Source organism: Manis pentadactyla, chromosome 11, assembly GCF_030020395.1.
Source record: "Manis pentadactyla isolate mManPen7 chromosome 11, mManPen7.hap1, whole genome shotgun sequence".
Lineage (NCBI taxonomy): Eukaryota > Metazoa > Chordata > Mammalia > Pholidota > Manidae > Manis > Manis pentadactyla.
In genome coordinates this window covers 67,131,162-67,143,669 of record NC_080029.1, presented here as the reverse complement: position 1 = coordinate 67,143,669, position 12,508 = coordinate 67,131,162, and the positions used below count along the sequence as shown (strand labels likewise).

General features: G+C 36.6%; 1 protein-coding gene across 7 annotated transcripts in view; it reads left to right on the top strand.

The window, feature by feature from the left end:
• NUBPL (NUBP iron-sulfur cluster assembly factor, mitochondrial) overlaps window positions 1–10,220 on the top strand; it is a 256,075-nt gene extending 245,855 nt beyond the window's left edge. For 6 of the 7 annotated variants that reach the window (XM_036881309.2, XM_036881307.2, XM_036881306.2 and 3 more), the window contains one exon: window positions 6,072–7,897. In XM_036881309.2, coding sequence (XP_036737204.1) covers window positions 6,072–6,134 — 63 coding nt within the window. In that variant the 3' untranslated portion in view covers window positions 6,135–7,897. Of the gene's footprint in view, window positions 1–6,071; window positions 7,898–8,301 lie in introns of those variants that run through there. The other variant, XM_057488510.1, reaches the window with a different exon arrangement.
• Window positions 10,221–12,508: the final 2,288 nt, after the last annotated feature.

Genomic DNA, 12,508 nt, shown 5'->3' with positions numbered 1-12,508 from the left:
GCTGAACAGCCCCAATGAATCTTCTGATAGTTGGCCTTTTTTTTTTTCCTTAGTTAATGGGTGTAATTTTATAGTACTGCTATTCTGTCCATCCATAATTACTACCCCTTTCATTCTGCTTTATTTCCTCTCATTTTATGCAAACTGGAAAATAAAGGAGCCAAGCTTGGTGAGAGCTGTGGCTAAAGTAAGAGTAAATTGACAGTCAGGAACCTTGAATTAGTAAAGTAGACTGATTCTGAGTTCTCTCTTTCAGGGGCCCAAAGGCCCTTTCTTTTTAACAGTCAGCAGTTACGCTACAGGTGATTGAGCTGCTGGGAATATAATCTCAGAGTAAATGTAGCGTAGCACTTATCATTGTTTTTCTCTTCTCTGCCTTTTAGGTATTAAATGTTAAATTTTCCTTTTCAGTCTTTTCTTAGGAGTCTTTCAGAAAAGCAAAAACCATAACTTTATTACTCTCATAATTAAAGTCTGACAGTCCCAGCTACCATAGGTGTACTTTACTTTTTTCAGTGAATGAAAGTTGAGGTTTTTAAATTACACACTTTTAAATGCCTCCTGTGAACAGATTAAAGACATTGTGTCATGATTCCTTATGAATAAGAATCATTACTTACTAGTTTATTTCAGTTATGTGAGTTTAGATTTTTAAATGTTTTTTCCTTCTGTCTGTTAATTGCTTTTTTCTTTGAGATTCTCCAAAAGTGAAGGAACATTTCAAGGGAGTTATAGGAATATAATAGATCAGAGAACAGATAGCAACCATCAAGATACTATGATTTAAAACTCTAAACAACAGTGTTTGACATGCTTTTTAAAACTTCATTCACAAAAACATTAGACCTATTATTTTACAGTTGCTGGTGACATTCATGAGAATGTGAAAAGTCTGTCACCTTGTGGTTTATACTAGATTTGATTTGATGAGGTCTCTGCAAAAATAGTGAGAATTTCATGTACCACATTGTCAACATAAAATATGAAGACTTTTGAGCAGTTTTAAGATTTGGACATGGTCATAAAAAGGAAAAAAACTAGTGCCTTGTATTTATTCTGTTTCCATGGAAGTTATTACTTCCTACTCTTAGACTTCTGACATTAATTATTATAAATAGTCTTCCTAATAATAATAGCAATTACAGTGTGCCAAACACTGTTAAGCATTTTATTTACATAATTGCTATGCTCACAACTTAACACAATACATATAAATAGTCCCTGTTTTGCAGATGAGGAAACTGAGGCTCAAGAAAGTTAAATAATTTTCCCAAGGTTACAGAACTAATAAATGTAAGTTGTGATTAAGAGACAAGTCTTCCCTTCCAAATGTGGGCCTCTTTCTATTATATCACCTTCTGTGTCCTACACTAATAGCTACGATTTCTTTAATTCCTTTTAAGAGATGAGTACAGTACTTAAGTGCATTAAATATGTTATCTTATTTGGTTCTCATAGCACATTTGGGAAATATGTATAATCATCTCCATTTTTAAGATGAAGAAGCAGAGGTTTGTTGTTAGTAAGGAGCTTGTCCAGATAGTACCAGAGGCCATTTCCACACCGAGCTCTGACACCACAGTCTACACATACATATACATATACAGTTCTTCCCAGTGCAGTCAGTATCTGCTTCCCTTCCCAATCAATGGCAAGATAAGTTCAGTGTCTGTGCATTGTGTATATTTAGGCTAGCTTTTGGTCCACCTCCTTCCCATATCACAGACATACAGAAGAGAGTGAGCAAACTCTGCCCCTCAGGTCCCATTGGCATGCACAACTGAAGGGCCTAGTACAAAGGATCTTAACGGAGCCAGAGAATCCCCAGGACTTATATCCGGAATCTATGTATGTACATTTTTCTGGGTAATTGGACGAGAGCTTTATTAGATTTTCAAAGGGGTCTCTGCATGGAAGGAAAAAATATAAATATCTATCTGTTTAGGATTTTATTACCAAGACTTCCACTTTCTAGGTTTGACCTTAGGGAAATTCCCTAATGTCTACGAATCTTTCTCTCCATCTGTAAATTGATGTCATAATGAGGAGTGTTAAATGAGATGGTATTGTGAAAATACTTTGAAAAATGCCAAATAGAATACAACTATGAGTATTTTTTGCCTTCTGAAATTTCTTATATGTCATGACACTAAATGTCTTTCCTCTTCCCTTTATCAAAGAGTTGAGTCTCTTTATGCCCTTCCCCTCACATAGCATCAAGTAAATGTCACTCTTGGTGGCATTTAGAAATCAGAGCAGTAGAATTTGAATCATGAGATAGAATAGAGCTCTCAGCTTCAGCATTAAAATGTTAAGTCCTAGGCATGAGGAAGCTGTTACTGAGTCCTGGAATTAAGATCCTTCTGGTTATTCTTATGATGAATCTTACCTCCTGATAATACCTTCCGTTTTGCCCAATGGACTTAAGTGGAAATATTCTCTCAGAAGCTAGTCCTAGCTGTCTCAGCAGATTCTTTTGTATTCATAGAGGCTTAATGCCCATTCTACTTGCATGGCTTCATTTAAAGAATTTTAAGGAACTGTTAACTTGCCAATATGATAAACTTCTGCAAAATTTAATGGGAAAGAAGCAATAAATTATTTGCTAATTATTTGCCCCTTATATTGGCACTTTTTATTGTTTGCTTTTGACTTACAGACAAAATTATTCAGCAGTAAAATTTCACTTTTAGCTTTTTGTCTTCTTCCAAACTCTACTTTCTCTTTGCCATCTTCCATCACTCCTTCCTTGCAACACTACATTCTAGGGCTCTCATTTTCTGCCCATAAAATCTTTTGAAATTGGGCATTTTGCATTTAACTCTCCCAGCAACACTTAACTTTCAGAAGAGGCAAACACTAAAAAGAATTAACTTAAAAGTATGGATTGTGCTGAATTTGAGGCATCATTGGAAAAGTTGGTTACAGTATCAGCTAAAAAGTACCAACAGGCTGCCACCAACTCAGTGACTGAGCAAAACCTTCTGTGCATGTGCACCACTGAGGAAAAGGGAGTAATGGGAACTACAATTATAAATAGTGTCATAGCCAGAGAAAGCAGTAGAGGAAGGGAGAGAACGTGGACACTGAGGATTCAGAATTCTTAGATTGTATAGCACTGTCTCTTGTTTGTGTGATTATAATTGTTAATTCAAGTATTCCTACCTTTTGCCTTTGATTGAGTCTGGGACACAAGTAATAGACTCATGATTGACTGATAATTTTATGGTTTCATCCTTTTTTATCAAGTAGAACTCTTTCTATTGCCTCTAAGATATTCCTGGTAAAGACTTTCAAATATAAGTGGAAACTTTATTATCCTATAATTTCTAAGTTATTACCTTCTTGATCTTAATATGAAATGAATGTGTATAATAAATTAGAAGTCTTTAAAAACAAAGATAAAGGAAAAAAGCTGTCCATAAAACTTCTTGTACTGTGGTTGCCATCCATTACCTTTTACTTGTTAATGATGGATGGAGCAGACAAATAGGATCCAGCGTTATTATCTGTGCCTCTAATGGCCCAATATAAGATCCTGACTACGAGAGAAGGGTTAGTCTGTGTAGAGCTGAGTTGATGAAAGAAGGAAGTACTAATAGTTTGAGGAGTCTAAATCATATTTTTTACATATGATGTGTGTGTGTGTTGCTTTTTTGCTAGTTACAAATTAAAAAGGAGGGATTTAATTTCTTACTCCTCAGGTGGGCAAAGTGCCCAAAAGTACATGTTTATGTGAGCTCTTCAATGAGATTGTAAATTACTTAAGGACAGAACAGTAATAATAACAGTCCCTAATATTTATTTGCTTCTTCTGTGCCAGTACTTCACATAATTTATTCTTACTTAATATGCCCTGTAACACTCTGAAGTAGATACTATTATTTTAACCATTTTACGGATGTGGAAACTGAGCGTATAAGGGTTAAGTAACTTGCCCAAGGCCTAATTGTTAATAAATAATGGAGCTAAGATTTTAAGCCATTCCTGTCTGACTTCAAAGCCCTAACTCTTCACCAGTGAGCTATTCTGCTTCCTTTTTTATCACTACATCCCACAGATTTCCCAAAACAATGCCTTGTACACAGTAAAAACCAAAAAAGTATTGAAGTGATACTGCATTGGCTGAAAAAATTCAATCTCAACAGTTTTGCAGAAATTGAAACTGTTAAGCTAAGCACTTTTAGTGGTTTCTCAGCAAATGACAATCTAACCATTATTTTGGGTGTGATATATTGAAAGTTTAAGCTTGGAGATAGTCCATTAAAAAGCAAAGGTTAAATCTGATTATTCTTGAATCATTCAGTATTTTGTGTAGCTTGATAGGTTTATGTCTCTAGTTTAACATAAGTAAGAGCTAAAAGATTATAGAATGATGGCCTTGTCTCAGCTTGCCTTAGTGAACATTAAATTTTCATCCTAAAATATTAGGCTTAAATACCTTAGAAGCTACTAGGAGATAAAAGGTATTTATAAACATGCATTGGTGAAAATTAGCACATTAGACTTAAGAGAACTGTTTCTTTATAAAATATATGTTATTTATATTTTTAAACAAAAACAATTGTTTCTGTTAACTATAGCAGAGAATGAAACCATTTTTAGACAAAGCATTATGATTAGAATTACTTGCACATTAAGTTTACTGTTTAATGTGATGTGGCTGGGCTTCAGAGTCTGGTGGGCCCAGGTTTGAAAGTGAGGCTACTAACTTTGTGACCTTGAGCAAGAAACTCCCAGTTTCTTCATCCAGGTTGAGTCGATGAGGCTTCTTTTATTTAAGTGAGGTTACTTGTACACAGTTCTTGGTGTGGTACATACTCAGAAAAAAATGTTTTAGGCCTTATTCATGTTTTGAGAGCTATTCTTTTTAAAAAATGGACTCTTAAAAGAAATTTAACACTTTTATGGTAAAATAAAGCATAATTCAGTGGTTAGGGCTCAAGCATAGTTTTTAAAAATGAAGATATGTGAAACATACTTGAAGCCCTTCATCAAGTCAGGATAAACAGAACACACACAGTTCTTCTACTGTGCAGAGTAGGAGAGTTGGTCGGCCCAGCTTCAAGGCCAGTCATCTCATACTAGCTGTGATGATGTTGACAAGATGCCTCACCTTCCTGGGTGTTGGTTTCCTTGTCCATAATGTGGGGATAATGACAGGATTTACCCCTCGGGTAGCTGTGAGAATACATGAAATAGTACTTGGCAAGGACCCATGTAAATTGGAGCTGTTACCAGCATAAGTAGTATATGTGTGTGTGTGTGTGTGTGTCTCATATACATAAAAAGTATCTAAATGTATAAATTAATGGCTTTAGAAAATCTTGCTATTGTGTCTTACAGTTGCTTTTTATAGATATGGTAGGGAAATAAATGATATTTTCATTGCAATTGTTTAAAATTCTTAAAATGTAGATGTCATGATTGTTGTTCTAAGTGGATGCTGTGGGCATTGGGTTAGTTTGTGGCCCATGTGGTGGCTTGGGAGCTGCTCTTAGTGTTCTGCCGCACAGGGGGCCCCAGATATGAAGAGTGTAACAACTGATCCCATAAAGTCTTACATGTACTCAGAATTCACCAGATGAAGGAGCCTGTCATGCTCAGTGCTGGTATTGTACTCTAGTCTCAGAGAGGATGAAGAAAATACTTTCCAGAGGGTAAAACTATAGGGTGGTAATAAATAGCCCTCCTTAAGATGACTAACAGTTCTTATGGCAATATCTAACTCAGGATGTCAGTTTGTCAGAAGAAGAAGGGTTAATTTTTCTATGACTAGCCTGGGTTGCTAGTTTGCTGACACAGGAATCAGTTTGAAAAACAGTAATTGCTGGCACTAAATATTTTTTCAGAAAGTCACCTTCCAAATAGTTAATCTCCAAATAATCTAAAATCCTCTCTCCCCTGCCCCATCTGCAATATACACAGCAGTATCTTCTCACTATTGAATTTCCTCATCTCACTCAGCCTTTTTATTGTTAAATTAAATGGATAGCTATGGCAAATAGTTCATGAGTCATTTGATGTCTACAAGGGAGAAATATAAAACAAATGAGTCTGTTCTTTTCCAGGCAAAAGCTTACCTGAGGATTGCTGCAGAAGTGGTAAAAAGATTGCCGCCACCTCTAGAGTGATTCCCCAAGTATCCTGGAAATTTGCCTGATGCTTAACAATAAAAAGACCTTTGAAAATCATCAGTGCAGCGGTGAAACCTACAGAAATAATAACAATCATGTATTTGTAAGGAAATAATGTCTTATTTTCATGTATCACTTGCTAAGCAATAACTCAAAAATAAAGTTTTCATATATGAATGCTAACTACTACATTTAGAAATTTCTTAAAAGCTGATGTATACCAATTCTACAGAACTACATTTTATTTTGTCTGCATTCCTTCAGGAATCATGAGTTTATATTACAAGCCCACCCTTCAGTTCACAAGTGAACTGTACTCTTTTTGCAGGACTGCAGAGTTAGTCATATAAAGGATTTACTAAATTTGTGTATGGATATAAGTGTGACACTTCTCCATCAGCCAGTTTGGTCTGGGTTTAAATCCAGTCTCTAGTACTATCTTGAATATACTCTTAGTATAGATAAACCTCTGCTTCTTCATCTGGACCAGACTCTTATCTAGACTTAATGAATATAAATCTCCAGGGGTGAGGCCTGGACATGTGTATTTTTAACAAGATCATAACAATTTTGATGATTCTGATGGCAATAATAATAGCTAACATGTATCAAGTATTTTCTTGTGTCCTTATAGTTAATCTTGCATTCATATGAGTGAGGTACTATTGTTATCTCCATTTTACAGATGAGGAAACTGAGGTATAGGATGGTTAAGTGTCTTGCTAAGGGTTACTATTTCAGCAAGTGATGGAGCTGGGATTTCAACTTCGACAGTCGGATACTGGCTTCCTCCTTTGGTATACCAAAGGATACTTGTTTATTTCAAAAGAGGAATATAGTGTTCAGCATTTCCTCAAACTTATTTGACCATGAAACTCTTTCTCCCCCTGCCCCCCACCTTGCCACCCCTTGTTAGAGCATTTCATGGAGTTCATGTTTCAAATAATACATTTTGAAAAACATGTATCTTGTCTAGCTAAGGCTCAGAGAGTCAAGGACTACTCAAGGTCAAGAAGCAAGGTAGTTGTAAAGCTGCAAGTATTGATAAGAATCCTTAGTTAATCCTGAGTTACAAGAGGTAATCTGTGACCTTTGGCAAATGTGTTGACATATTTTGCTCTATAGTGAAACAGCCAGAAAATTAGGCAAAGAATTACACATTATTGCAAACATGTTTTCACACACTTTGTTCATATAAAAAAATGTACATGATGTTTATAACAGCTTTATTTGTAATAGCCAGAAACAGCCCAGAGCTTTTCAGTGGGTGAATGGTTAAACAAACCGTGGTATATCCATACCATAAAATACTACTCAGCAACAAAAGGGAACAAACTGGATTCATGCAACAACATGGATGAATTCCGGAGCATTACGCTGAATGAAAAAGCCAATCCCAGAAGAGTATGTACCATATGATTCCATTTATATAACATTCTTGACATGACAAAGTTACAGAAATGAGAAATAGGTTAGTAGTTTCCAGGGGTTAAGTAAAGGAGGCTGAGGGGGAGGGGATTATTTATGGCTATAGAAGGGCAATATAAGGGACCCTGGTAATGATGGAAATGTTCTATAGCTATATTATGACTATAACAATGTCAATATCTTGGTTGTGATATTGTAGGATAGTTTTGCAAGATGTTACTATTGGAGGAAATTGGGTAAAGAGCATAAGGGAATCTATATTATTTCTCACAACCATATGTGAATCTACAATTACCTCAAAATAAAAATAAACATTTGAATAAAAAAACAAATATGTGCTACTAACTGTAATTTCTGGACTAACTTATCCATGCTAATTAAAATCATGAATAAAAGTATTTGTGGGCACACAGTAATCATTACGCATCACTCTGAGAAGGAAATAATGACTTTAAGTATGGATGTATATTTGTATTTTTATTGTCTTTTTGGGATGAGGCCAATATAAATAATCATTGAGGACTTCTAAATACCAGAAAGCAAGTACTTGAACCAAGCTTAACTTTACCTAGAAAAAGAAATTTAAGTCAGCTCCCGAGGCACTTGAAATTGTGTACCATAACTTAATACACCTCATGAATAAGTGGAGAAGGTAGTCTTTACTCATAAATACATGCTTTTGAGAAGATCTGCACATGTAATTCCTGCTCCTTTCTCCTTTTTCCTTACCTTCTAGTCTCTGAAGATACATCAAGGAAGCCACTGAAAAAATGGTGGCTGGGGGTTCAGAAGTAGAGGAAGGGAAAGCATCCTTAAGAGCAAGAATGAATCTTATCCTGAAATTTTGCCTACAGCAGTCTTTGCTAAGCTTCAAAGAGCTGACTTCAAAAAAGACAGACTATCAAGCACTGCTAGCCTGCCTGTTGTTAGGGGTAATATTTATTCCTTATTTTTCACATTTCCATGGAGTGTAGAGAATTTCCATTCCACTGTCCAAGAGAGAAAGGCAAGCTCCCCCACTCACTTCATTCCAGGGAAGAAGGATGACTCATCTTATGGGTAAATTTCTTCCTGTCTGCATTTCTGTGATTTCAGACAAATCCTGAGCTCTCTGAAGCAAGCCACAGTAGGAAACCTAAAGTTGTCCACCTCTCTCTGCCTTGGACTTGGGTGGGAAGGTTTATCTAATTTAAAAGTAGGGCATTTGATAACCCATTGTGGTCAATATCCTCTAACCAGCTTTTTGATGGTAATAAACCTAATTTTTTTTTTACCTTTATCTGAATTTTATGTCTTTCAGTTCCAAACAGGGGGAGATTTCCCCTATTGCACGCTAAGAAAAATAAAATACCTTTCTAAAATCCTAGAAATTTAGAACTAAGGAGTATATTAGAGTTCAAATAGTTTCACAGCTCCTTTTGAAGCACCAATGGCCAGAAGCTTTTAGGGGGGTATGTGGGGAGAGGTTATTGTGAAGCATACTACATATACAGTAAAGCACAGAAGACATAAATATAAGATGAATTAATATCTACAAAGTGAACATCCATAGAACCATCAGCCAGTTTTAATCAGGCTAAAAAGTGGAACAATGCCAGCATCCCAGAAGCCCCCGTATTTTCCTTCACAGTCACTACCCACTGCTTTCCCTTACAAAGTTAACCACATATCAATGCTTAAGCACTTCAGCCTATACCCTTAAACAGTATAATTTTGCCTACTTTTTGAAATTTATATTGAATGGAATTATACAGTGTTTTGCTCTAATAAACTGCTTTTATTTTGCCCTATATTGACAGCTTTTGCTCTGTGTTTCTGAGATCTATGTCTATTGTTGCATGTAGCTGTGACTTGTACATATTCTTTGCTGTGGAATATTCCATTGTTTGAATATACACAACTTATTCATTCCACTGTAGCTGAATATTTGGATTGATGCCAATGTTTTACTATTACAAATAATGCTGCTTTGAATATTCTTGTACATGTTCTCTTGATGTTCATGTTCTTGAATTTTTGTTGAGTTATTTCTTGGAGTAGAATTACTGATAGTCGCTTAGTGGTATCCCCTTGTGGTTTTAACTTGCATATCCCTGCTTACAAATGAAGTTGAGCACCTGTACATACAGTTAATGGCTAATTAGATTTCCTCTTTTGTGTAGTGCCCAGTCAAATCTCTTACCTACTTTTCTGTTGTGGGGTTGGAGGTCTTATATATTCTTGATATGAATTCTTGTCATTTCTGTGTGTTACAGATAGATTTCTCACTCTGTGACTTATCTTTCGCTCTCTTAATAGTGTCTTTTGATAAATAAACCATAATCTTAATATGTTCAAATTTGTCACTTTTTTCTTTTATGATCATTGATTTTTTTGCAGCACTGCAAAGTCATGTAGAAAATATTATCCTACATTAACTCTAGATCCTATAGGATTGTTTTGCCTTTTACATTTAGTTCTACAGACCACCTGGAATTGTTTTTTGGTTATTCAGTGAGGTAGGCTTTAAAAGTTTTTTTTTTTTTTTCTTTACCCTTGGAGATGTTTATTCATCCCAGTACCACTGAGACTGTTTTTGTCTCCACTATTCTGCAGTACCACCTTTATTATAAATTAAATGTCTGTGTTTTTATGGGTCTGCTTCTGGGCTTTTTGTTCTTTTCTGACTGTTCATCTGTCTTTGTACCAATAACACTTTTGTTTATCATCATTTTCTTGTTCTTCAAGAATGTTTTGAACTAATGTAATACTGTGTGTCAACTACCCTTCAATAAAAAATAATTATCTAAAAAAAAAAAAATCTACAGCTATCACAGACAACAGAAAACCATAAAGATTTAAAAAAAAACTTGTCAGAACACTAATACATTAATTCAATAAAGATGCAGGGGACAGCATCAATATACAAAACTGTGTTGCATTTCCATATACTGACAATGAACAATCAGAAAGAGAAATCAAGAAAACAATCCCATTTACAATTGCATCAAAAAGAATAAAATACCTAGGATTAAGTTAAACCAAGGAGGTAAAAGACCTGTATGCTGAAACTACAAGACTATGATTAAAAAAATTTGAAGGAGACACAAATAAATGTATTAACTCCAAATGGATTAAAGACCTTAAAGTGAGTAAGACCTGAAACTGTAAAACCCTAGGAGGAAACATAGGCAGCAAAGCTCTTTGTCACCCATCTTGGCCATGATTTTTGGATCTGACTCTAAGAACCACAGCAACAAAAGCAAAAAAAAATAATTTTTGAAATTCTTGTGTTTTTTTTTTGCATTTCCATATAAATTTTAGGACAAACGCATGAAATTCAAAACAACCACCACAGCAATAAACTTCTGGAGAATTTCAGTTTTGCTAAGGATGGAGACGACTGGAAAGAGCATCATACCACACTTAGAAACAAGAAAAAACTCTATGATCTACAAAATCATAACTTTTCTTAAATCTGTCAGAGAACCTACATTACAATGCAACCAAGTAGCCTGAAATGTGAGGAAAGACAGACCCCCTCTAAAGAGACAGGATACAAGTATTTCCTCACCTTTGACAGAGCACAGAAGAAAGAGATATTAAGGTCCCTACAAACAGGTAAGAAAAACTCCAGTGAAAAATGTTAACAAATTTCTAAAAACTGAGTGTGAGATAACTGGAGAATCTAGAACCCCTGAAAAATCAGTTCCCTAATGGGAGTTTGCACCTGCTCATAGGCAGCCCTAGAATTCTACTCTGGGAGTACAAACCCATGTTGCATGGTGCTCTGGAGATTAGAGGGGCTAAAAACCAAAGTCAGAGACTAAGATTCCAAAAAGGTTCCCACAGCCAGCTGCCCTGGGACAAAAGAAAGGTGGGCACCTTGAAAGACTTCCCAACAGTGAGAGGGCTGCTAAAGGGTTAAGGATTCAGGAGAAGGAACAGGTGGACAAAATCGTTCTGGCACACTAAGCCCAGCAGGTTGGGAATTTTCAGGAGCTTCAGGCGCTCCTTCCCCCTGGCAGGCAATGCAGCCTCAAGGGCCCCCACCACAATAAGCAGCCTGCCGCTCCTTCATTCCAGCCGATACCTGCACACAAACCTGCTGCCCCCACCATCGCTCCAGACTAGCCAGAGGGCAGCCCTACCTACAGCAACTACATAGCTTAACTCAGAGGCTGCCCCCTGCGCGCAGCTCTGACCCTGACAGTGGAGGCAAACACTGCACCTGGGAGCAGGAAAGGGTTTTGACCTCCTGGCAGACACCAGCACTGCTCACCTGAAACCCCTGTCATTGCTCCAGGCCAGTTGAAGGGCAGCCCCACCTATGGCAGCTTAGGGCTTTAACGCAGAGCCTGCTCCCTGGACATGGCTCACTGGTCCTACCTGGGGAGGCAGACCCTGTGGCTGGGAAGCAGGAAAGGGGTCTCTCTTTAGGGTAGGCACCAGCACCACTCCTCTGCAACCACTGCCATTGCTCCAGTTCTGAAGAGCAGAGCTTCTGAGCACTAGAGGGTGCTGCCTACACAAACAATATTTCTCACTATCCAAATATGAAAAGGCAGAAGAACCTTGTTCAATCCCAAATCCCTCAAATACCAGAAAGAGGGCTCAGTGGGACTGAAATCACCAATCTTCCTGAAAAAGAATTCAATATAAAAGTCATAAGCATGCTAATTGAGCTACAGAAAAATATGCAAGAGCTAAGGGACCAATTCAGGAGGGAGATAGACACCTTAAAAAATACAGTATCGAATGAAACATACAATGGAGGAATTTAAAAGCAGATTGGATGAGGCAGAAGAGACGGAAAATGGAATTGAAATTAGAGAACAGGAATTCAAAGAAGCTGAGGCATAGAGAGAAAAAGGATCTCTAGGAATGAAAGAATATTAAGATAATTGTGTGACCAATCCAAACCGAACAATATTCACATTACAGGGGTATCAGAGAAAAAGGGA